Source organism: Arctopsyche grandis, chromosome 6, assembly GCF_051622035.1.
Source record: "Arctopsyche grandis isolate Sample6627 chromosome 6, ASM5162203v2, whole genome shotgun sequence".
NCBI lineage: Eukaryota > Metazoa > Arthropoda > Insecta > Trichoptera > Hydropsychidae > Arctopsyche > Arctopsyche grandis.
In genome coordinates, this window is record NC_135360.1 from 9,323,605 (window position 1) to 9,350,981 (window position 27,377).

At 32.5% G+C, this 27,377-nt stretch overlaps 5 protein-coding genes across 5 annotated transcripts; 2 read left to right on the forward strand and 3 right to left on the reverse strand.

Annotated features, from left to right (window-relative positions):
* Window positions 1-299: 299 nt before the first annotated feature.
* Window positions 300-4,939, reverse strand: LOC143913675 (serine protease inhibitor 3/4-like). Its single transcript, XM_077433636.1, has 9 exons — window positions 4,870-4,939; window positions 2,516-2,619; window positions 2,294-2,437; window positions 2,009-2,218; window positions 1,794-1,892; window positions 1,122-1,262; window positions 833-1,039; window positions 617-761; window positions 300-531 (listed from the first exon to the last, which is right to left on the reverse strand). The coding sequence occupies exons 1-9, from the start codon at window positions 4,892-4,894 to the stop codon at window positions 410-412; spliced, it is 1,197 nt and encodes a 398-aa protein (XP_077289762.1). The 5' UTR covers window positions 4,895-4,939; the 3' UTR covers window positions 300-409.
* A 1,373-nt stretch (window positions 4,940-6,312) lies between these two features.
* On the reverse strand, window positions 6,313-10,794 carry LOC143913676 (antitrypsin-like). Its single transcript, XM_077433638.1, has 10 exons — window positions 10,582-10,794; window positions 8,863-8,954; window positions 8,619-8,762; window positions 8,338-8,547; window positions 8,156-8,254; window positions 7,872-8,012; window positions 7,054-7,260; window positions 6,827-6,968; window positions 6,598-6,749; window positions 6,313-6,530 (listed from the first exon to the last, which is right to left on the reverse strand). Exons 1-9 carry the CDS (start codon window positions 10,604-10,606, stop codon window positions 6,619-6,621), a joined length of 1,191 nt encoding a protein of 396 aa, XP_077289764.1. The 5' UTR covers window positions 10,607-10,794; the 3' UTR covers window positions 6,313-6,530; window positions 6,598-6,618.
* Window positions 10,795-11,204: 410 nt separating this feature from the next.
* LOC143913677 (serine protease inhibitor 3/4-like) lies at window positions 11,205-14,160 on the reverse strand. Its single transcript, XM_077433639.1, has 9 exons — window positions 14,093-14,160; window positions 13,900-14,015; window positions 13,680-13,823; window positions 12,823-13,032; window positions 12,661-12,759; window positions 12,275-12,406; window positions 11,993-12,199; window positions 11,763-11,907; window positions 11,205-11,684 (listed from the first exon to the last, which is right to left on the reverse strand). The coding sequence occupies exons 1-9, from the start codon at window positions 14,115-14,117 to the stop codon at window positions 11,563-11,565; spliced, it is 1,200 nt and encodes a 399-aa protein (XP_077289765.1). The 5' UTR covers window positions 14,118-14,160; the 3' UTR covers window positions 11,205-11,562.
* A 569-nt stretch (window positions 14,161-14,729) lies between these two features.
* LOC143913678 (uncharacterized) lies at window positions 14,730-17,860 on the forward strand. Its single transcript, XM_077433640.1, has 2 exons — window positions 14,730-16,892; window positions 17,110-17,860. The coding sequence occupies exon 1, from the start codon at window positions 15,702-15,704 to the stop codon at window positions 16,056-16,058; it is 357 nt and encodes a 118-aa protein (XP_077289766.1). The 5' UTR covers window positions 14,730-15,701; the 3' UTR covers window positions 16,059-16,892; window positions 17,110-17,860.
* A 2,372-nt stretch (window positions 17,861-20,232) lies between these two features.
* On the forward strand, window positions 20,233-27,167 carry LOC143912877 (G2/mitotic-specific cyclin-B-like). The gene is made up of 7 exons (XM_077432320.1): window positions 20,233-20,450; window positions 25,201-25,412; window positions 25,494-25,659; window positions 25,744-26,052; window positions 26,136-26,258; window positions 26,335-26,555; window positions 26,648-27,167. The coding sequence occupies exons 1-7, from the start codon at window positions 20,412-20,414 to the stop codon at window positions 27,033-27,035; spliced, it is 1,458 nt and encodes a 485-aa protein (XP_077288446.1). The 5' UTR covers window positions 20,233-20,411; the 3' UTR covers window positions 27,036-27,167.
* Window positions 27,168-27,377: the final 210 nt, after the last annotated feature.

The following is a 27,377-nucleotide window of genomic DNA, read 5'->3' on the forward strand; positions in this document are numbered from 1 at the left end:
TTTCGAAAACGCATTTAAAACATTGATTTTGCGCTGAATTGTTGATGCGCTGAATTGTCGTCCGCTGAGTTGCCAACCTTCCCCATCTCTTTAATGAAAATATGATTTTCGTATAAATATTTAATATATTATTACTTATTAAATGGTTAACTCATCAAAAAACATTTATATTATTTTAATTAATCTTTTATTCACAAAATGTGAGACTTTGAATCTTGAAAATCAAATATTGCTCGCACGAGCCACAGCACCCCAATTCATTTTATCGGGCTGCTAATAATAATAACAAACAAAAATTAAAATAGCACAATATTCATATATATTTAAAATGAATAATATTCATATATATTTAAAATGAATGTCATACATAGTCAAAGTGAAAATAAATAGTAAACAGTATATTCATAGTTCAAGCTCCAATATATCTTCCACAAAAAATTATATCATCTTTATTCATCAACATATAGAAAAATGGATGATCAGCCGTGAAGATATGAGATTCAATTAATGACATCGGCACTGCTTTTAAATCTGAAATGAAAATTATATTGCATTGTTGATACATACTTTATTCAATTAATTTATTTATTTTTAATTCAAAGAAATTGTATCAAACATGTAACAACACCAGCTTCAGTTCCATGCTCATTAACTTCAATGAAAGCCTTTTGTGTAGCATCCGATATGAATATTTGTTCGTGGTTCTTCAATAAATGTTGTAAATCTGCCTTCTGTCTATTGAAAATCAATTTTATTCCGAGCTAAAATTAAAAATAATATGTAATATATCAAACACAATAATAAATCGTGATTGTAATAACACGAAACATACTTCTGGTAAAACATTTTTCAGGTCGATAGTCGATTCAATCTTGAATTTCGGAATGCCAACATTGACTTCTGTTTTCCTCATCTTATTTAAAACATCGACAATGTTGGCGCTGTATATTTTTTCTTCTAAGGCTTCAAGTCCATCAACTTTTCTGGGTAAAATTATAGTTAAATACGTGTCGTTGTTTTTATAAGGCAATGACAAAATCTAAAGTTTGAAAACACATGTTGAAAATATCAACATTATATAATATGTATGCATATGAATGACTAAATTAAAAAAAAACTACCTGAGAGTCCCATTCTGGTAGATCGGCATAAGGAAAATCTTCATTGTTATGCATCATGTCAATATCAATTTTGTCAATTTTATTTTTGTTGAATTTACTTTTTCGTACTAAAAGTTTATTGAATGGATTTTCCCAATTTCCCTGCAAGTAATCAAAATATTATACATACCTGTTGGAGTTCAATCTTCATATAGTTTGACTTATTAAGTTATCAAACATCAATATTAGAAAAATACTTATTCAAAATAAAAAATAAAAGGTGCATTTTTCATAAAGATTAAATATACATATATATTTTTTAACGATGCGGTGCAAACGATCGAAAAGCGCCAGACAGACTGAACCACAGATTAACGACACGTGTACCTTATGCGTGCGCACTGCTCGCACTTACACTAAGCGAAATCTACCCGAAGTCCAGACATACCTACCCTGTATACGTTCTGTGCTTCTGATACTTTAGTTCTGAATTTTGCCTTATTAAACTCGACAGAAAGATCCAACTCAATTTTAATAATTGCATCTGTGCACATCGAAAGGTTACTCGTCATCTGATGTGCAATCTATCATTCGTGAAGTCGATAATTGCGTTTAAAGCAGCCATCCAGTTAATCTGTGGTTCAGTCTGTATGGCGCTTGTCGATCGTTTGCACCAAACCCATTTTTTAATACCTGAAAATAAATAGCATTAACCAACATAACGCGAGTGTCCGGATCCAATGTTTTCGGCGATACAAAATCCTTTATTTTATTGTTAGTCTTACTCTCAACCTATCAACGTACAGATATTTGGAAGTATGAATATGTAATTTTATTGGTACTGAATTTAGAAACGTAAACTGATTATATAATATTTTATTCATATTATGTATATTAATAAAATCTACCCATTCATTGATTATACTAGCAGCCGCTTCGGTCTTTGAAAAATTGATGTTCTCGACATCAGAATAAAATTGGTTTACAGCAATGGATTTGAACGACGTAGCTAATTTGTATGATTTACCTTTTTTCACATATACTTTATTAGCAACGTTCAAAACTACTCCTTGAATATTTTTTAACTTTTCCATTGTAGATTGGAAAGTTGATTTAATCTGAAACAATACATAGAATAGGTATTAAAAATTATTAACCCGAATTTTTAGTTAATATCAACAGGAATTGTTTACTATTTTTGAATCAGGCATACGAAGAGCGTCATTTATTTCCTTTTGGGTATCACCGCGGGCTCCTACAGATAAAAGTCCAAGAAGAACTTCAGCCGAAAGCGGAGACATTATTAAGTTCTTGTTAGCATTTTTATTTACAGCCTCCTTCACAAACAAAAAAAAATGTAATTAAACAACTATTACTTAGCGTATTATAATTTATTTATGATAATAAATACATACTTTATAGAATTCCAATGAAAAACGATTTATAATGTTAGGTGTTTGTTTCACTACAGTGGGCGGTATTGATAAAACGGACACAATCAAAGAGAAAAATATAAAAGCTGAAAAAAAATAATCCTTAAGAGGGCTGTTCACCCGAAACCTTAATTTTGTTGCCGTTCCTTTCTTCGATATATATATTGAGTGAATGTATATATTGAGTAAATGCGACAATATATATCAATATATATATATATATATATATATAGTGAATGCGACAGTTGCGCTTCGACCAGATAATACGTATTTCAAATCGACAAAATCGAGGTTTCGTATTCTCCTATTTTCTCCTTCAAAACTGGACCAATTTAAAAAAAAAATTCATCATTGGTATTAGAAAGATATTTATTAGCAATTATGCGCGTATTTTTTTTTAAATCGACCGTTAAATAAGCACACTGGACTCTTTTCGTGGGTGTAAAAAAGAGGCGATTTTATAGATGTTTGGCGGCTCCTAGCTCCTATAAAAAATAACTAATCGAAAAAATAAAACGATAAATGCATTCTAATGGTGGATATCCATAGCATATTAAAAAATAATTTCTCTAGTGCCATAATTGAGGAAGGGAGAAGTCTAATACGTTTGTATGGACATGGCGCTGGTGTCCAGCCCTCTTAACTCTAATTAATTTATGCAGCAATTGCAAAATCATAAATTCCAGAATCATTTTAAATATTCACATATAAACATATATTGAAAATAAACTTTAATTAAGTTCTTTTCAGTAATATTTCATGCATTTTATAAAAATAATATCAAATGAAAAAAAATAGACCATTTTTTGTATATGTCCGATGACCTCAATGCTGAAGTCATTACATATCTATAGATAAGTAATTACTCTATAAGTAATCTACATATATACATAAAGAGGTCAAACAACTCAATTAAGATTAACTGTTTGTTTTTAGCAGTGTTTCTCAATCATGGTCCCTGCAGCCCTTTTGGTGAAATATTTCAAGATGGTCACAGCCCTAAAATCATTGTTTTGGAAGCCACAATCAGCTATATACATATGTGGGGAGGAGGGCTACAGTCAGAATTGAAATATTACTTGAAAATGATTAAAATTCAGTAAGTTAATTGTAATACATGTGTTATAATAATACGTGTGTTAATGTCGTAGTACGGAACAATGATTATTTTTCCACCTTCATAAGGATCGATTCAATTATACATATTTAAATATTCCATATTGGGTGTAAATGTAATTGATGCTAAAATTATATTAAAACAAAGTCTCATAGAATGAAGGGTACGAATGCTCAAGTTAAATATTAAAAAAGTTTAAATAGCATGAGTAATGAAGTCGTAAGTACATATATTTATTCTATAGCTCTGGAAGAAGGTAAATTTATATATGCATTTCCAACATCTTGGTAATTCATCTCGTAACAAACTTTAATTTTCCCTCGACTAACTATGGGATGAAGGAGAAGGGCACATAAAAATATTGTATCAATATTATATTCAGAATACGGTGAACTTATTTCCCAGGACTCAAAACACAAAAAAAATTATGTGCCGCAGGCTGATTTTTTCCTGAAAGGTTGCCTGATGACATCACTGTTGGGTTTCGTTCGTTTTACGATCGAGCGATGTTGTACTATTTTTTCTGGAATGGTCAAAGGGGACATTGCCCTTGAGCTATGCATGTTTGTACAGGATCGATGATGAGATCACGGGTTTTGATTCGTAATAGCACAAGTCGTGCTATATTCCTACATTTGTTAATATATATTTATATGATGATATTTGTTTTTATATTTATATAATGATTTGGAAAAATATGGAAATATGTATAATATTTGTTTCGTACATCAGGGGATGTACAAAACGGGACAAATGAAACAAATTTACGAAAACGACAGGACGAACGCAAAGCACGCAAAAACGCGAGAGTCCCGGCCATAAAGGGACGTATGGTCATCCTAATTAAGAACTTAAATATATCAGGGGTCAATATCAAAATTTTGAGGAAAAGGGAATCGGGCCATACCAGGTTTATATACATATGTATATATTATTTTATATTCTAGAAATTTGCTGGAGCTTATGTTTGCTCTTTATAGTTTTTATAAAGATTTGAGATTCGTCTGCGAGCTAGACAAAACGCAGCCATGGGCCTCATTCTGGTTCACTGGCCGAAATTTGGGGACACCTGATCTACATATGTACATACACATTTCTACTAAAGCAAGCGAAAATAAATTGTAAATTTAATTTTTAATTCATCGTTCTAAAATCTAAAAGGGTATTGTTCGTTTTTATTGAAAATTAAAAGTATAAAAAAGTATTAAAAAAGTATTACAAAGTATGTGAAATTCCTTTTCCATTGTGGCTGATGGCAGTAATGATGGGTACTGGTGTGCTGTTTGGACGCAACTAATGAAGTTATCTATTGTGAACCACGATATTCTTAAAAATAAAATAACTCGGCCAATAAGAATTTCCTCATTTTCAAAATATGTACAATATTAGTGTGTTTTGTACATTAATATACTATACATTCATTTGTTCATTTGTATCAAGTGAATAAATTTTCCGCATATAAATCAGGTAAATTATATGAAAATATACTCATAATAATACATCCACAATCATGTGCCTCAATCCCAAGGATCATGATTATGATTAGTCATATAGTACTTTCATATGTACATACATATATATACATACATACATTAATTGAATATTATCGTAAAATAAATTATAATAATACAATATATATATTTTCCAAATATATATTATGTCATTATATATAAATTTTTTTTATCTAAAAGTCTAAAAGTTTATCAAAATAATTTAATAATAATAAAATTAATTCCCGACCTAATTTAATCATTGCAAAATTATCTCAGAGTTTAAAAGTTTATCAAACATTATTAATATTTCTTCCTCATGTATTTTTTTTTATGTATCTACATTTATGTAATGGCATACAATTTTATAAAATAATAAAAGCATAAATAAATATGTAAATGTATCATCATATCACCTGATAAACATTATCAGGTGATATGATGATACATATTGTTGTCAAGTTTGGCTAAAATTAGGGTGAGCATATTTCACAGGACTCAAAACGGGACGCTCCACAAAATAAATACCCCCCCCCCCCGCCCTTATATAAAATAAAGTAAAAATGTGTTAATTTATTTTTCCCTCATATTAATACGGTAGGAAAAGCCTGTTCCTCTTGTTCCTGTTGTATCCTGCTCGCGCAAATTAAGTGAGTATGTACGTGAGTATGTACCGTTTACCATGCACCCTTTTTTTTTATCTTTCGACTTAAGATCTTTCGATTTTCGATCTTTGCCTTCCGATATTTGCGTTTTCTGTAATTTAACATTCTGTCTCGTCACGGAGACCGCTTACTTTGATATCTTGTATTTTCAATAATAACATGTTATATTGTTGATATTTACTATATGTATTTTAATAAATGTTTATTGCCTTTTGACCCACGTAGACTTGTGATAGCAATTGATTGCTGGTTTTAATTTAATGAGCAACAAAATTAACTTCCTTTATTTTCACCTACTCAGGGTTATCAATATTTTTGTGATAATTTTGCTCAAACAGTGACAACTTTTCATTTTTCATGTTACACGTTCAATATGTAACTATTGATTTGAGGGAATTACATTAAATGTACAATATATGTACCTATACTTAAACACAAACATAAATATCTATTTGTATTTACATTTGAAAATTATACATATAGAAAAAAATGAAAAACCGTAATTTTTATGAAAGGTTTTAATATCCGAAAATCACATATTTATTTGTACATATTAAACACAAATTTTAATTTTTCAAATTATAGAATTACAAACAATCAAATTTTGGTGAAATATTCATTCAAATATAATTATTAAAAATTTTATTCATAAGGAATATGTTGAGTTGTAGTCTGTGCAATTATTATTAATATAAAATCTGTACAATGTCGTCGGTAGTCAGAAACTGAAAATCAAAAAAAGAGACATTCATATGTATTTATTTAATGATATTAATTATTTTGAAAACTTACCAGTCGTTTTATATTTCCAATTTAAGCTCCAATATATTTTCCGCAGAAAATTATATCCTCATTGTGCATCAACATATAGTAGAATGGATGATCGGCAATGAAGTCTACTTTCTTTGTTTTAACGTTACTCGATCCCCGTGTCATTTGAAAGTCTAAATTGAACACAAATTCACTTAAAAATGTATCAACAAATATAAAATTCTATCTAATTACAGTCCATGTCCTTTACCAGTGGCAGCACCAGCTTCAGTACCCAACTCGTTTACTTCAATGAAAGCCTTCTGCGTAGCTTTGCTTACGTACACACGTGCATGGCTCTTAAGTAAATGATGAAAATCTGCATTTGCACTAAACAGGGTTTTCATTCCGAGCTGAAAAACAGCAAAATACGTGCACATAGACGATATCAATTGATATTCAAACTCTGATCAATTCAATAAATAATACGGTACATACTTCTGGTAAGAGAGTTTTCAGATTAAAAGTTGATTCGATTTTAAATTTCGGAATGCTGACATCGACCTGCTTTGACTCCATCATGTTTAAAATTTGGTGAATTTCACAATTCAAAATTTTCTCCTCTAGCGCTTTGAGACCGTTCACCGTTTTAGGTAAAATTATTATTAAAGATGTATCACTATTCGTGTAAGGTAATGATAAAATCTGAAATTGCACTTAAATATATTAAAAAATGTCTTCTTCATTAAGAGGGCTGGACACCAACGCCTTGTCCATACAAACATATTAGACTTCTCCCTTCCTCAATTATGGTACTAGAGAAATTATTTTTTTATATCCTATGGATATCCACCATTGGGATGCATCTATTGTTTTATTTTTTTGATTAGTTATTTTTTATATGAGCTAGGAGCCGCCAAACATCTATAAAATCGCCTCTTTTTTACACCCACGAAAAGAGTCCAGCGTGCTTATTTTACGGTCGATTTAAAAAAAAAATACGCACATAGTTGCACAGAAAATATCTTTCTAATACCGATGATGATTTTTTTTTAAAAATTGGTCCAGTTTTGGAGGAGAAAATAGGAGAATACGAAACCTTGATTTTGTCGATTTGAAATACGTATTATCTGGTTGAAGCGCAACTGTCGCATTAACTCAATATATATATTGATATATATTTACTCAATATATACATTCACTCAACATATATATCGAATAAAGGACCGGCAACAAAATTAAGGTTTCGGGTGTACAGCCCTCTTAAGCATGTATTTGCTTTAAAAATCTCATCGAATTATTGAAAATTAAATTACATCAGAGTTCCATTCTGGTAATTCAGCATGGGAAAAATAACCTTTTTGACACATAAGATCAACGTCAACCGTATCCTTTTCATTTTTGTTGAATTTTTTCTTATGCGTTAATTTTTTGTTGAACGGTTTTTGCCAACTTCCCTGTAAATTTTAAATTTAAATTTTTATTTTTATTACAATAATTATTTAGTTTCTGTGATAATTTATGAGGAGGTAAAAAATTCAATATTTCTATTACATATTTATCATAAACATAATATTTAATAAGTTAATTGATATTAAACCTGAAAGTAAATCGCATTCACTAGAACAAGTTCGGTTGTTTTATCGATTGTTTTTGGAGGAATGAAATCTTTGATTTTATGGTTGGTCTTACTTTCAACCTAAAAACATAAAACAGCATAATTTAAAAAATTACACCAAATATGTGTATACCTGTATATAATACTATTAAAATTAAATTCACCCATTCGTTGATAGCTCTAGTAACTTGTTCACTGTGTGAAAAATCAACATTTTGAACATCTGAAGAAAAGTGATCAGCAGCAACGGATTTGAAAGCAGGAGATAGCTGAAAATTTTCACCATCTTTCACATATATTTTATTGGCAATATTCAGTTTTATGCCTTCAATGCTATTTAGCTTGGCCATAGTAGCTTGGAAAGTAGATTTAATCTGAAATATTAGTATTAATGTAATCACACATTAAACAAGATTGCAAATTCAAATTTATGGATGTTTATTACCATTTCTGGATCTTGCAATTGAATGGCATTGTTTATTTCCTTTTGGGTGTTGCCACGAGCACCTACAGACAGAAGTCCAAGGAGAACCTCAGCGGAAAGAGGAGACATTATTAAGTTCTTATCAGCATTTTGAAGTGTCGCTTCCTTTATAAAATACACAAAATCATACATATCATGTATTTACATATATAAATATACAGATCAATTGAAATAATATAAATAAAATTTTATAAACAATAAATACCTTGTAAAACTTCAATGAAAATGGATTAATAATATTTGGATGTTCATCTACATTAAAAGATGTTGCTAAAATAGGTAGTAAAAATAAAGTAGCTGAAAATAAGAAAGAAAAAAACAAATAAAATGACTAGTCTTTCAACTTTCTGAGAAATAAAATATATTTAAAACAATTTATATAACTTATCTAACAATAAAAAAATATATAATGATAACATATCTTAAAATGCCAATGCTAGTGAAAGTTACAATTAAAACAATATTGTTAGCATTATGCACAGTGCCGGTTTTAGGGGGGGGGCTGGGTCGGGCGGCGCCCGAGGGCGCCAAATAAATTACGGCGCCGCTCGATGCGCTTTAAAATTTAAAATTAGAGCGTCAAAAGCCATACAAAATTTTAGATTAGAGATTATTAGATTTTTTTCTAAAGGTGTTTAGAAAAAATTGCCCGAGAGCACCATTGGGTGTAAGGCCGGCACTGATTATGCAATGTAATACATAATATAATATCTATTTCAAATAAACTGTATGAAAAATAAAATAAAATGAGTCTTGAAATATTAAACGAATTATAAAATACAATTTTTTTCTACTAATTATAAAATAAAATAATATTTTTAATTACTGAGATAGCTGGTGAAAAATATCTCTCAAAAAAAAAAATAAAAATAGAAAGTAACTGATATCTTATCTTACTAAATACATATACCATGAGAATTTTTCTGTTTTTTTATTATATTACCATATTCAAAAAAAAATAAATGTATTGTATGAAATAACGGCAGGTAGTCAAAGTATAGTAATATTTTACAATTGCAGAATATTCGAATTTAGAAAATTAAAATATAATAAATTCACTTTCACTTGTATCAGGGACATGGATTTTTTTTCAAAATCGATCAAAATATAAATTTATTTCAGAATAATATCATATTTTGTCAATAGTTGATGTAAGAAACGATGTTTAAGGCACATCGATAATTACCTGGAAACGCGTTGATACTGGCGTTTGAGATACACGCGACAAAGTTTTTTATTGTAAAATAATTCAGTTTATATGATATAATATAAATAAAAATAAATAAACTACTTAAACGATGTATAAATTAAAAACAACCCTTCGAAAATCGGTTAAAATCAAATATGTACAAATAAACAAATATTTTTTTTTAGAATTTTAGTATTATTTTATTCGGATTTGTTAACATCTCAACCATTGGGACATGACAAAATTCCCAAATGCGTCTCTACGATAAATAATGTACAATAGTAAAAAAATTATAATATAAAAATCGACAAAAATAAAAAAAAAGTAAATCATAAAAAATAATGCCAATAAAAAGCATGGAAAAAAAGAGACTATACTATACAGAAATAAAACAAACAACGAAATAAAAGAAATCATAATGTTCTCGATAAAAATTATCTATGAATTTATTAAAATATACTCGAACGTGATGTGCCAGTGTGCCAAGGATAAAAAAGTACACAAAATTTAGACAAAAATTTTAGTTCCTCAAAAATTAATAGAGAGACCTTTTTTTCTATTAAGAAACACTAATTATAGTAAAAATTAAAAAAAAAGACGGCAAACAAACTAAATATTCAATAATAGGTAGAATTTAACAAGACATCATTCACAATAATTTAAATAATTTTATATAATATGTACATATATAGATGCTTGGAAACACAGATAAATTGGTATAGATATAATATTTACAGAAGAGAATATATATATTCCCCATGATGATGGATGATGTTAACTAGTTGGATGTTCGTATGCGACTGCTACACAATCATATACCGAATTATTTAAATATAATATATGTATGTACATGCATACATGATGATAACCAATATCATTTAAATATGAATGTGAGCCAGATTAAAAATAAGTATGTATTTCACCGGTCTCCGTGACGGGCTCGAATGTGAAACGCCCGAAAACGCAAATATCGGAAGGCAAAGATCGAAAATTGAAAGATCTTAAGTCGAAAGATAGTAAAAGGGTGCATGATAAACGGTACATACTCACTTAATTTGCGCGATCAGGATACAACAGGAACAAGAGGAACAGGCTTTTCCTCCCGTATTAATGTGCGCGCGCAGAATACGGGAGGAAAAACCTGTTCCCCTTGTTCCTGTTGTATCCTGCTCGCGCAAATTTAGTGAGTATGTACCGTTTACCATGCACCCTTTTTTTGATCTCTCGACTTAAGATCTTTTGATTTTCGATCTTTGCCTTCCGGTATTTACGTTTTCGGGCGTTTCACATTCGGGCCCGTGAGGTAGACCCGTATTTCACATATTAAAATATTTTTATCAGTTTATTTTTTATTTATTAAAAGTTCAGTTGACCTTAGATTGGGTGCTATAATTTACATAGTTTAATTTATAATGATAAAATTAACTCATTTGGCATATTCTACAAAATTTCAACCGTGTGATGTATCAAAACAGTACCCTCAGTAAATTTCCAAACTTTTACCTTATTATAATAGCAATAATAAAACGATACAGGGATTAAATAAATTGCAAAAAATATAACAAGTATTTTTGTAAAATCTAAACAATTATTTGTAAGCTGAATGGTTAGTTTATCACATAATACAAACTTTGAAGCTCGAACAATAGGAACTCTTACGTTCTTATGCATTCGAAACAGGAATTTTTGCAAATCTATCTAAAAAAAATTTGTTATTTAAACTCCAGTATATTTTCCACAGAATATGATCAAATTTTTTTGTTTTATTATGAAAAAGAAAGGATGTTGGGCCTTAAATTCCATTCCTCGTCTCGGCAATCTTTCTTCTCGAGATTTTCCTAAAAATACAAATATTATTTCATCACATTATTTAACCGATATACATATATGCATAATTTTATTATATAAATACATACCAATAGCAATATCCATCTCAATACCCTTTTCATTTACATCAACAAATGCTCGTTGTACAAATTCAGAAATGTAAAGCGTTTCATTGCTCTGTATCAAACTACTCAAATTAGATTTTTTGGAATCAAAGATAAGATTTATACCAAGCTATAAAATCGAGGTTTATTATGTAAATATTTTTTTTGAAACTTTTGATGAACGAACAAATGCATATGTATTATATACAATGTACCTGTGATAATAAACTATTCAATTTGGTTTGCGATTCTATTTTAAATTTTGGAATGGTGACTTTGACCTCGGTTATTTTTAACCTATTGAAAATCTCATCGATATTACAATTTTCTAATTTTCGCTCTAAGTCTGATAAGCCATTCACAGCATTTGGTAAAAATATCACCATTGACATATCTTCACCCAAGTAAGGAATTTCTAAAACCTGCGATTGATTTCTAATTAATACAATAGTGATTAAAACTTATATATATTAAAGGGTATTATATAATTTTCTGACCTTTGAGTTCCATTCTAATATTTCAGTAAAGCGGTACATATTCACACTACACATTATATCAATAATTATGTATTTTTCGGGATTTACATGGAATCGACTTGTTGATGTTTCAAAAGAGATCCTCCAATCACTCTTCAATGTTGAACAAGTATGTATGTTTTTTTAATAATAAATAAAAAATCGAACTGTTATATGATTATAGCCCAGAATTAAAGCACAAAGATTTGGACCCCAAATAATATTATGATATTATATTCAAAACCATTCCGAATTCATGCTTGAAATTTTCCATATTTTTTCTGTATGTATACAGAACTATTACTTCGTATTTGGGGTTCAAATTATTCGGCTAAAAATACACAGAAATAAATTAAAAATAAGTATACCATAAAATATATAGCATTTACGATGATCATACTGGCATTTGAGTTGATTGTATCGGGTGATACTAAATTCTTTATTTTGGTATTTGTCTTGTTTTCAACCTTAAACATGAATATGTATATATAAATATCAACTTAATTGAAAACAATACAAATTCAACTCACCCATTCGTTCATTATTAAAGTGACATTTTTGCCAGATTTAAAATTAGCATTTTCAATCTCAGAGAAAAACACATTTTCCGTTAGTCTTACAAAGTTTGATTTAAAAGCAAACGATGTATTATCTTTTACATATATTTTACTAGCAATATTTAAAATTATATTCCGTGCAGAATTCAGTCTAGTCAAATGTCTTTTGAACGCCAATTTTACCTGCAAAGACATTGACAAATGAAATTTAATAAGGTTGTGGCTATTTGCAGGTACTGTATCTGTGAATTATTGGCTATTTGCAGGTACTATAGCGCAAAGCTTTCTGCGCATGCGCGTGAACTTATAATCCGATTATAATTTCTTACATTTAATGTATGCTAGACTTGCTTAATCAATCGTTCATTATACTTGAGGCAAATAAATTTCGCACGTTATTATAATAGATTTATATCATTTAGCTAGTTCGCGGCTTGTACTTATATGTAGGTATTATACGTTTTATATGATAATAATTTTCTAACAATGATTAATATTAACTAATTTGGATTATATTTTTTACTCTACGTCACTTTACGAGTTCGAACTAAATTATACGAGGTTTAAAACAAAATTTTAACAGTAAACACGCTGACAGTGACAGTTCACGCACATGCGCAGAAGGCTTTGCGCCTGTCGCAGATATAGTACCTGCAAATAGCCAATAATTCGCAGATACGGTACCTGCAAATAGCCACAACAATTTAATAATACCTTCTAAATGAAATTCAATATAAAAGTAATAAATGTCAATTTGTTTAAACGACCCAACTCGACATTTTTTTTTTTTAGTATGGGTATCTTATTATAAATAAAAATGTCGTTATTACCGATAAAGCATTTGGTATGTGTAAAACATTGTTTATTTCATGTTTAGTCAGTCCCCATGCGCCGAGAGATAATAGAGCCAAAGGTATCTCAGCCGAAAATGGGGATACTACGAAATTTTCGTCACCGACTTCATTTGCAGCATTCTAAAACAAAACAATGTGTGCAATGTGAATGTATTCTATGTAATATATAGGAAAACAATTTAAAATTATTATTCACCTTATAAAGCTCCAAGGAGAATTGATTAATAGAATCTGTAACTAATTCAATATCCAAATTGTGCTCTTGCTTGGTGGTTGTAATACTCGTCAAGATTAAAAACAAGATTAGAAATTCTGGTAATCACATAATTTCATATAATAGCGTATCTCAGAGGTGTGTGTTTTATAAAATTAAAATTTATACGAATTACCATAACACATTGCTGTACAAGTCATCGTTATCTACAATGTTAACAGTTCAACAGCAAAAGTACATATAAATGATTAAACACATTTTATCCTTACGTAGTTTTGATAATAAAGATTGTTATTAATAAATATTTTGTATTTCAACACAAAAATGGTCATTGAAAATACATTTGATATATTACACTATTCTATCAGAATATTCAAATGCATATATGAATATATTTTCATGGATATTAATTTGATATCAGAAGCTAACAGTACATCACAACCAAATTACAATTCAATATTTAATTTAACAACTAAACCATGGTATGAATATGAACAAAGTTTGGGAATATGTGGAATAATCAAATATGATAGTAATGTTACGTACGCCGTGGATTGAGCGAATTGTACTTAGACCAACGGATATCTGTTATCGAATTAACTAAATGCATGCACTTACTTCCAAAGATTATATCTGGACTCTAAGTGCATTTAGGCTAAACAATGACCGATATTAGTTATTTCTCAGAATCGGTACGGGGAGACCCAATATCGGGGAAATACATATCCGAACACGTGACTATACAACAGGTAAACAGATTAGGCGTCCTGAGAGATCTACCCTTTATAAGGCGGTACGTAGGCGATATAAGTCATTCTGGACGGAGCACTGGCAATACGTGTATCTCCTGAATCATCAATAAATGCTGTGAAACGACTGTTGGCCTTTTACTTGGATCCTCCACCCACCCCTACGCAACACTGGTCGTCAGAAGTGGGATCCAAGATGGGCCGTGGAACAAAGTCACCAGCGAAGGAAGAGAAGCTACAGCGAAGCCATCCTCGGGAGCTGTAGGAGAGAGTTCGAGCCAAGGAGACACGAAACAAAAAAATGCAGTTTTCACTGCAACACACAGAATCGGTCATCACATTTTCGGTTGTCGAATTGCAGTTATCACTGCAACTCGACTTTGACATTATCGGCGGTGGCCGCCAAGAAGTCATCGGGATGACGGAAGGAGGTTACGAAACGGGAGGTTTCGTACAAGTGCTGCCGGGAGAGGACAACTTGAGGCGTTGTCAAGGGCAACATCGGAGAGCAGCATCCGGCAATTGCAGAGTCATCCAAAGGGCGACCGGGACGAGGGCAGTTCGCCAATTCGCCGCAAGTAGCAAGAATTAGCGGCTGTAGGTGACGACGATCCACGGGAAAGCATCGTCGTCAGAAGAGGAGCGGAGATCAGGAATGCGGAGGAGCAAGAATTCATCGGGATGACGGAAGGAGGTTACGAAACGGGAGGTTTCGTACAAGTGCTGCCGGGAGAGGACAACTTGAGGCGTTGTCAAGGGCAACATCGGAGAGCAGCATCCGGCAATTGCAGAGTCATCCAAAGGGCGACCGGGACGAGGGCAGTTCACCGGTCCACTTACGCCGCAAGTACCAAGAATTAGCGGCTGTAGGTGACGACGATCCACGGGAAAGCATCGTCGTCAGAAGAGGAGTGGAGATCGACTACAACTGAGAGATGTCGATTACAAGCCACTATTCCCTTCAACTGTTTGTTGACGGCAGATGTCAACAAACTGGGAAAAAAAATCTAATAGGAAACTAGTTAACTACCTGTTATGTCACAGGTGGCATCTCGCAAAGAGTCGGAAAGTAAATGGAATTCAATCGGAACCATGCAACGGCAGAGAGGCACATCTATCAGATTGGATAAATGTTGGTTGGTCAGTCGGCGGAGTCAATCAAGTCACTTTTTGGAGGATAGAGGCACCGCTTCAGAGGGAATGGCAACGGAAGCACGTTCTGGGTGGAACGTTGGTCTGCAGCAGGATGCTGGGCCACATGACCGGAAGACGGAGCCACCGCAACAAATTTGGACGTTGGGGAAACGAGCGACTTGGATCAACCACGTGAGGGCATTTGAAACCGAAGAAACGCCAGATCGCGACTTCAACGAGAGAGAGCGGAACAATTGATATACGTCAACATCGAAAAAAAATCTAGTTGGAAACTAGTGGAAACACGAGTACCTGAAAAAATACATGGACAGTTGCAGCAGTGTTTAGATCATCTCGCAGATGTAACGGGAAAATACATCAGAAAGAAATGGATTTCAGTTGGGTCAATGGAACGGAAAAGAAGCACATTCAACAGAGTGGCAGACTGTTGGGTGCACATTTACCAAGGTCAATGGAACGGAAAAGAAACACAACCAGCAGAGTGGCAGACTGAGGTGTGCACATTTTCCAGGGTCAAGGGAACGGAAAAGAAGCACCACCAACAGAGTGGCAGACTGAGGGGTGCACATTTTCCAGGGTCAACCGTCATTTTTGTGAGGATGGTGGCGATTCTTGTGGGACATGGCTTTGGAGCACGTTCTGGGTTGAACGTTGGTCTGCAGCAGGATGCTGGGCCACATGACATAGGAACACTGGGCCACCGTAGCAAATTTGGACGATGGTGACACGAGAGACATGGACCAAGTCACTTTTGTGAGGATGGGAGCGATTCTTGTGGGACATGGCTTTGGAGCACGTTCTGAGTTGAACGTTGGTCTGCAGCAGGATGCTGGGCCACATGACAGGAATACGGGGCTGCCATAGCAAATTTGGACTTTGGTGATACGAGCAACATGGACCAAACACGTGAGAAGTTTTGGACCGAAGAGCTAACAAATAATGATTTCCAAATGTAGAACATCGGATGACTAATTTTAGGCGAGTAGAAATGTAACTGTAACTGTTTCCATTGTAAAGGTGACGTAAAGTGAAGTGTAACGAAAGTTTAATGTAATTGTTTCCATTGTAAAGGTGACGTAAAGTGAAGTGTAATGAAAGTTTTTATGTAATTGTTTCAATTGTAAAGGTGACGTAAATTGAAATGTAACGAAAGTTCAATGTAATTGTTTCCATTGTAAAGGTGTCGTAAATTGAAGGGTAACGAAAGGTTAATGTAATTGTTTACATTGTAAAGGTGTCGTAAATTGAAATGTAACGAAAGTTTAATGCAATTGTTTCCATTGTAAAGATGACGTTAATCTAACTGTTACAGAATTTAAATTGTAAAGGTAACGTTAATGTAACGGTAGTAGAAATTAAATGTCATTGTTTTCATTGTAACTGCAAAGATAACGGCTGTAATTGTAAATGTAACTATGACTGATATCGGAGATAAATGTAACTACTGTAGATTTATCAGTTATGATTTGTTGGTCAATCGGGACGATTTGACCTAAGAGGGAGGCAATGTTACGTACGCCGTGGATTGAGCGAATTGTACTTAGACCAACGGATATCTGTTATCGGATTAACTAAATGCATGCACTTACTTCCAAAGATTATATCTGGACTCTAAGTGCATTTAGGCTAAACAATGACCGATATTAGTTATTTCTCAGAATCGGTACGGGGAGACCCAATATCGGGGAAATACATATCCGAACACGTGACTATACAACAGGTAAACAGATTAGGCGTCCTGAGAGATCTACCCTTTATAAGGCGGTACGTAGGCGATATAAGTCATTCTGGACGGAGCACTGGCAATACGTGTATCTCCTGAATCATCAATAAATGCTGTGAAACGACTGTTGGCCTTTTACTTGGATCCTCCACCCACCCCTACGCAACAGTAACATGCCTTCTAATCAAATTGAAAAGGAAAAACGTATACATATGTACATAAATATAATTAAAAAAAATTGTAATGCTGAGAAAAAATTCGTATATTTTTTACCAAAGAATTTCACTTTTTAATGTCATTTTCGCTCATAAGCATTAATAAAAAAAGAGAGAGAGAGAAAGAGTCATTATTATTATTGGTAAACGGACTACTTACTAGTCATGTGTGAACCAGTCACAGGACAACCGGTCGCTCTAGATCGGTCACACGTGATCACCCGTCACACTAAAACTGGTCACGTGAAAACTGATCACACTCTAAAACTGGTCACGAGAAAACTGGTCACACCCTAAAATTGGTCACGAGAAAACTGATTTTCTATTTTTTTCATATTTTTCATTTTTGTGCTCCGGGCGCCGGAGGCGTCTGAAGCACTGGGAGCGAAGGCCCCGGGGCGTCGGCGGCGCTGGGGGCCAAGACTCCACGGTGCCAGGGGCAACGGGGGCCAAGCCCCCGGGGTGCCGAAGGCACCGGAGGCGCAGGGAGCGCCGGAGGCGTTGACGGCGCTGGGGGCGAAGGCCCCGGGGCGCCAAGGGCACTGGGGGCGAAGCCCCCGGGGTGCCGACGGCATCGGGGGCGCTGGGAGCGCCGGAGGCGTCGGCGGTGCTGGGGGCGAAGGTCCCGGAGCGTCGTAGGCGCCGGAGGCGATGGCCTCGGGGTGCCGGAGGCATCGGGGACGCTGGGGGTGTCGGAGGCGTAGACGTCGCTGGGGGCGAAGCCCCCAAGGTGCCGAAGGCATCGGGGGCGCTGGGGGCGAAGGCCCCGAAGCGTTGGAGGCGCCGGGGGCGAAGGCCCCGGGATGCCGAAGGCATTGGGGGCGCTGGGGGCAAAGGCGTCGGGGCGTCGGCGATGCATAAAACGTAATTCGTAATTTGTCATTCGTAATTTCTAATTCGTGCATCAATTTTTTTCCGAAACCAGTCGATTCAATGTCTTTAACTTTATTTTTATTTGAGTTTCAATTCCTTTTCGAAAGCATCCGGGCCCAACACTAGTGTTAAAATAATATCCGATAATCTACGCTCACCGAGGTGGAAAATATCGCATTCAGCTCTTGGTATATGAGCCATTCGAAAAAGAAGTGTGCGAGCAGGAGATACAACCATTAAATGATGATATCTACCACGCACAAAATTATTAGGTACATAAAGTCCCAAATATATGATATATCATATAACTTTATATTATTTATTTATATATACATTCGGAAAGGAATTGATACATGAATTAAAATAAAGTTATATGTTATATCATTTATATAATGTAAACCATATATATATATATATATATATATATATATATATATATATATATATATATATATATATATATATATATATATATATATATATATATATATATATATATATATATATATATATATATATATATATATATATATATATATATATATATATATATATATATATATATATATATATATATATATATATATATATATATATATATATATATATATATATATATATATATATATATATATATATATATATATATATATATATATATATATATATATATATATATATATATATATATATATATATATATATATATATATATATATATATATATATATATATATATATATATATATATATATATATATATATATATATATATATATATATATATATATATATATATATATATATATATATATATATATATATATATATATATATATATATATATATATATATATATATATATATATATATATATATATATATATATATATATATATATATATATATATATATATATATATATATATATATATATATATATATATATATATATATATATATATATATATATATATATATATATATATATATATATATATATATATATATATATATATATATATATATATATATATATATATATATATATATATATATATATATATATATATATATATATATATATATATATATATATATATATATATATATATATATATATATATATATATATATATATATATATATATATATATATATATATATATATATATATATATATATATATATATATATATATATATATATATATATATATATATATATATATATATATATATATATATATATATATATATATATATACATATATATATATATATATATATATATATATGGTTTACATTATATAAATGATATAACATATAACTTTATTTTAATTCATGTATCAATTCCTTTCCGAAACCACCCGTTGAAATTAGCATAACACAACACTAATAGTCACCATAAAGTTTTATTTTACAAAAAAATAATAAAAAATTGCAAATATAAAAAAAAAAAACACATGTGTGCGCTAGGTCTAATAGGCAAAACCACGCGAATAATTTTGGATTGTGATAAATAAATTTGTACTGGGATTGTGATTGTGAATGTGTTTGGCGTGAGCAGTTGTCGGCCTGCAGCCGATCCGTTGTAACCGAAACGGCCGTTGCGTTTGAACCGATCGGCTGACGGGTCGGCGATCAGTGACGGACACAGCCGGTAGAGATTCGTTAGCGCAGTTCGCGCTTTGACTCCCGCAGACGAGAACTGCTGGCATTCGAGGACTTCGAACCTCGACCCTCAGCACCCTTCGAAGTCTCGCAACTGCAACTGACCATGGAAGCCGCTCGTCGCCCTACCGCCCGCGCCCTACCGGTCAGTATCTCTCGCCACTCCTATTACACTTATTGTCACACACCTCTCACCTCTCCATGCAACAATAACACCCCCATTTTTTCCCGCATTTTTGTACGTCCATACCTCGCGATATGCAATTGGACTGATGTTTATACATACATATGTGTGATATATACATATGCTCTAAAATAAAAAAATACGCATACAGTAGTATTGATTTTCCGATATTTTTCAACTAATACGTAGTATGTATGTGTGTATATATGAAAATAATAAGTCGAAATTCTCATCGAGCAAACTACTGCACCGGTAGGTAAAGCATTGGTGGGACAGAGTTGTGAAGAACAGATGATGTCAAGTGGGGGCAGGTTACGATATCTCCTGATGATTTGTGGATAATAAAGCAGAACGTGGGGAGAACTGATACTGATTTTTTATATACACATGTTATAGTGGAAGCATTACCGTAATGATAGGTTCCAGTGGCGGCTCGTGAGAATTCATAGAGGGTTGGTTGCAGAGACTTATCCAGCTGTAGTAGCTCGTTGACCATGCCGGTGATCAAATGCAGACAAAATAGCATGCATATGTACTATACTGGAAGGTCTGCAGTCCTACAGTATATATGGACGGCAAAAATAACATGCATTTGTATTTTTGATCAAATGCAGACAAAATAGCACGCATATATACTATACTGAGAGGTCTGTAGCCCCGCAGTACATATAGACAAGCCACCACTGATATGTTCTTATTTAGGGATTGTAAACCCAATTGTGGATGGTGTGAAAGAATATGAATAAGGTGGGAAGGTAAATGCTATTGATTTAATCTGAGATTGGTTTCAATTATGTATATTTCAAAGTCCCGTTAGTTCTATTTGTAAAGAACAGATGGTTTTGTAGTAGTGAAAACTCATCTATATATATATATATATATATATATATATATATATATATATATATAGAATTTCCTTTTCCCCTTTCCTTTACTCAATTCTTATCTTATAATAAACTTTATCAATACAATTATTTGTCAAATACTAATAATCGTATTCTTGACCTAGCTATTAGTAGTTTCCCCTTATATATTTCTCGTGCTGACTCTACGCTAATCCATGAAGATTCTCATCATTTATCCTTTTGCATCTCAATAATTTACAACAAATCTTCACCCTTGAATTATAATTATAATAAAACTTTCCTCTTTAGAAAAGCTGACTATGCTACAATTATTCCAATTTTAAGCGATATCAATTGGAATTCACTTTTGTCCAATTTAAATATTGATTTAGCTTGTAAAAAATTTTACGATAACTTACAAAATATTATTGAATGCCACGTCCCTTTTACTCTTAAATCTAAGCGTACCAAATATCCCCCTTGGTTTACATCGTCTCTTATTAAAATAATAAAAGAAAAAAACAAATTCCATAAAAAATTTAAAATTTATTCAAATCCCTTAGATTATCAAAGTTTTTCACTATTAAGAGCTCGAATTAAAAAATATTCTTTAATCTGCTTTAGAAATTATATTTCTCTTATTCAAAATAATATTAAAACTAATCCCAAATCATTTTGGTCATATATAAATTCAAAAAAAAATACCTCCTCTTCATATCCTTCCGTAATGTATTATGGAAATAAGTCGGCTTCACATGGTTCTGAAATCTGTACCATTTTTGCTGACTATTTTGACTCCACTTTCAATAGTGATTCTACCATTAACCTTTCTATCTCTAATACAGATACTTCTTCTTGTAACTTATCTACTTTTCATTTTGACTTATCTACTGTACTCAGTCACATCAACTCTCTCAATGTTAATCTTGGTGCGGGTTGTGATGGTTTGCCTTCTTTTTTCCTTGTTAAATGTGCTGTCCCATTATCTCTTCCCATAACAATCCTTTTCAATCTTTCTATGTCGAACGGTAAATTTCCTGACTATTGGAAATTATCTTACATCACCCCTATTTTTAAAAAAGGTGATAAGAATCTTATTGAGAATTACCGTCCTATATCTAAACTATCTGTCATTAGTAAAATCTTTGAAAAAATTATCTATAATTTCCTTTTCTCCAATTTCAAAAACTACATTATACCTGAACAACATGGTTTTTTTAAGGGGAGATCGGTAGAGACTAACCTGCTTAATTTCACTAGTACTCTCACATCTTATATGGACAAACGAATCCAAATAGACGTCGTTTATACGGATTTCTCTAAAGCTTTTGATAAAATCAATCACAACCTTTTACTCAATAAACTTTGGTCCCTTGGAATCCGAGGAAATTTATTTCGTTGGATCTCTTCGTATATACTAAATCGTCACCAAATCATAATTCTCAATGGTTTTAGATCATCACTTAGACATATTCCTTCCGGTGTCCCACAAGGGTCGCATTTAGGTCCCTTATTGTTTTTACTCTATATTAATGATATCTCATACATCTTCAAACATTCCTTTATACTTCTTTACGCTGATGATTTAAAAATTTACAAACCTATATACACCATAGACGATTGTCATAAGATACAAGAAGATCTAGATAGATTCTCTATATATTGTTTAAATAATGATCTTTTTATTAATCTAGAAAAATGCTCTATTTTAAATTTCACTAGAAATAAGTCAATTATTACTAATCAATATCAATTAAATCATTCAATCCTTAACACGTCATCTTCTATTAAGGATCTTGGTGTAATACTCAATAATAAACTAGATTTCTCTGAACATATTTCTTTTATTACCAACAAAGCATTTAAATCTCTTGGATTCCTACTCCGCTCAACAAAACCCTTTAATGATCCTTATGTACTAAAATTACTTTATTTTTCCTTTGTAAGGTCTCACCTTGAATTTGCCTCAATTATCTGGTCACCTTTTTATTTATCCCATATTAATTGTATTGAGAAAGTTCAACTTAAATTTATTAAATCCTTACGCTACCTTTTTCCTACCTATACCCATTCTACTGTTTCCGACATTTTAAAAATCCTTTCTTTTAACAATCTTTCTGTCAGGCGACGACATTCTGATGCTATATTCTTCTTTAAGCTCATAAATGGTTTCCTTGATTGTTCTGATTTACTGAATAAGGTTAATTTCAGAATCCCAGTTCGATACCCTAGACGCGTTACACTCTTTTCACTTGATCCTTTCAATACTAATTCCCAAAAATATTTTTATCTGCAGCGCGTTTATCGTATGTTTAACGGAGAGCTGAATGAGGTTGATCTGTTTGGTATTTCCCTACATCAATTCAGGTCTAACATCAAGAGAATCTTGACCGATTGATTCATTTTTTCTTCTATTCTATTTTTCCAATATTTCCATTATTTTTATACTTTAGTTTAGTTATGTAATGTGCTATTTAATCATATTATAGCTTTCATTCCTTTCCATTTCATTTGTTTATTTTGTATTTACCTTTTTCATTTGTTTTTTATATTTGTAAATTTCAATTTCTTCTTATATTCTATCTTATAACCTTTTCCAAATATTTTAATACTATAGTTTAATTATGCAGTGTACTACATATTTTGTCATGCCTTTATTCTTTACTTTTTAATTTGTTTTCCTTATATTTATCTTTTTCATTTTTGTAAAAATCTATTATTGGACTCGGGTGTTACATATATTATTTATTTACTTTTTGTGTTTTTTATACCTATCTCTGTACATCCTGTCTGTTGATTTTTCAATTAATAAAATAAAATAAAAATAAAATATATATATATATATATATATATATATATATATATATATATATAAATGAATGTCTGTGTGTCTCGAATAGGCTCCTAAGCCACTGAAACGATTACGATGGAACTTTCAGGTTTTTTTGTATGCATGTCCAGGAAGTGAATGAGTGTCATTTCAAATGTTTTCGCGTCGCAACCAACGTGTTCGCTGCATGCGTTCTTCCGACAATTGGGAACAGGAACTGGAATTGCATGGGTTATTGTGGCATTGCAACGCATGCGGGGCTCAGCTAGTTAAATATATAAAATCGAAACTTTATTAACAAGCCTCTTCCGAGAAGTATGAGTTTCATCATTTGTAAGAATTGAAAGGTTAAAATGGGTAGGCCATGTGGCAAGAATAGATAATACCCAAGTATTAAAGAATGTCTTGAATGCAGAACGATAGATGTAAGCTAAGGTGGATGCATTAGCGGACCAAGAAAATGGTCAAGGAGGGGGCCATTTAAATTGGAAATATAATACATGAAAAATATCCTGGGCCATAAATTTTAACATGTGGATTTGGAAAAATTAAAACGCATGTTCATATGTATGTATATTTATGAAATTAAATTTTTCCTATGGGGGTCGTGGCACCCCCTCTTGGATCTGCATATTATCAGAAATGTGAGGATGGTGTATGTATCAAACTGGAGGATACGGTTTCCGGAGGAACCCAAATGCACTGCAGTCTCGAGAAATCCTAATCTCGAGAAGAACTCACCCAATAGAATTCCACAAAATCAACACCCTTGGATAACATAGAAATACCCTTTGACACATTTTTTTGTGGAATTCTATTGCGTTAGTTCTTCTTGAGCACCTTTGAAAATTAGGATGTCTCGAGGGTGCGGCTCTCTTGGGTGCATTTATCCGACCACTTAGTCCGATGTAGAGGATGATTTAGGGGATTCTTAGATTGTCAATTCATTTAGTAAATAATAATAGAACAAAACTTTACAAATCGAGAATGGAGATACTTTATTTGTGAGATGTATTTTATCGATTGTAATTTTCAGGCAATGAACATGCAAGAAAACATGTTTGTCAATAAGGCTAAGTCAGCTCTGTTGGCGAAAGACACGCTCACCAATGGCACGACGAAACGAGCTGTCTTGGGTAACCTCAATGGAAACATTCGCACACAGCCTATTGCAGCCAAAGGGAAACCAGTGGTTGCAGCGGAGAATCAAAATATGGCAGTGTCGAACTTGAGACCCGTCACTCGCAAGTATAAATTCATTTGAAACGTTTGTTTGATAAATATTTGAATTTGTTTTACGACTAAATACTAATAAATTGCAATTTTCAGTTATAAAAATGTAAACGCCAAAGTCGATACAAGACTTCCTGTTAAGACTACCAATGGAACTACGAAGATATACGATGAAAATAATCCAAAGTTGTTACGTCGAGAGGAAAGCATGTCTTTGGTGGCAAACGCCGGAGCACTTGCCACCAAGCTCAAGCAAGCAAAGGTTAATATAAATCTTTGATATTCACATCACATTTAACATGTTTTTGTTTTGATTTGTATATAAAATTTACCTTCATTTTTTCAGATTTCAAATATCTTAACTAAGAAGACATCGTCGAAGGAGAATTTATTACCAAACGAAAATGAAAAAGCTAAATCTAAATCAATCGACAGTAATCATGCACTGAATAGTAAACCTGCGAGTAAAGAATCAAAAGTAATTAGTAAAAAGAAGGAATCGTACTCGGCGGAGTTGTTGGAAGGAGTCGAGGACATTGACTCTGGAGACGGGCATAGTCCAACTTTAATGGGAATTTATATTAAAGACATATACAATTATCTGATGGAACTTGAATTGATGTATCCGATTAAGGAGCAACATCTTAAAGGACAAGTAAATACCCTTTTATATTACGATCCCAGGATCAGACTGTTTTTTTTATCATGACTTTTATTATAATTTTATATTATTCGTAGGCTTTTCTCACTCCGAGCATGCGTGCAACGCTCATCAATTGGCTCATAGAAGTTCACCACCAATTTAATCTCACATTGGAAACATTACATTTAACAGTCGCCATAGTCGATCGCTATTTCCAAGTAATGAAAATATTAACAATATATAAGTATTGGAATGTTCTTTACGCTCTTATCATTATCTAACGTATGATTTTAGGCTGTTAAAACCATCAAAAAGACACAAATCCAATTGGTCGGAATAACAGCTTTATTCGTTGCTAGCAAGTACGAGGAAATGTACGTTCCCGATGTTCAAGATTTCGTCTTCATAACCGATCACACTTATACAAAACACGAAATATTCCGCTGCGAGCGTTCTATATTAGCTGAAATTAAATTTAGCCTCGGCAGACCTTTGCCGCTTCATTTCGAACGAAGGTAAGAGTAGCGGTGAGCCGTCACAAGACAGGAAGTATCCAGTTTTTATGGAACCAATAACTTAATACGTATCAAATTTGCTCTTTTTTTAGATTCATCAAAGCGGCCGGTGCACATTCGAGAAATCACTGCCTCGCCAAATACTTAATCGACCTATGCTTAGTTGAATATGACATGGCTCATTATAGACCTTCCGAACTGGCGGCCGCCGCCGTCTGCATCTCCGTTTCGATCTTGCCACCTATGAATTCGCCTGAAAAGTGCTGGACGCCGACGCTTACGTATTATTCCGGTTACAAATTCAGAGACATCCAGCCGATAATGACGAAGTTGGCCAGTATTGCTATCTTGGCTAAAACCAACACTCATATGGCCGTAGTCAACAAATACAATTCGTCCAAATATGGACAAGTGCCATCGTATCCCGAACTCAAGGGGACGGCGATCAGAAACATTGCGAAAGATCCACAAGACTCTTGAGACGGGTGTGATTTTGTGTGATAATTTGAATTTTGAGACTTATTTCATGCAGTGAAATATGAGTGATATTTCATATACATTAGTTGCATATCGACAAGACTTATTGTATTCATATTATTTTTATTATTATCAATTTTTAGTGTTAATTTTTTTTTTGTGGTTTTTATTAATTATTTCAATTTGACATAATGTTTGCACATTTAAAATTTCCATTCCTTTTTTGTGCTGTTTTTTTTTTTTTTGGTATTTTTGCTCACTTGAGTGAACACAGCTTTGAATTGAAACGCCTTTCATCTTATTCTTAGTTTGTAGATGCATTTTTTATTTAATTCGCAATTTTTT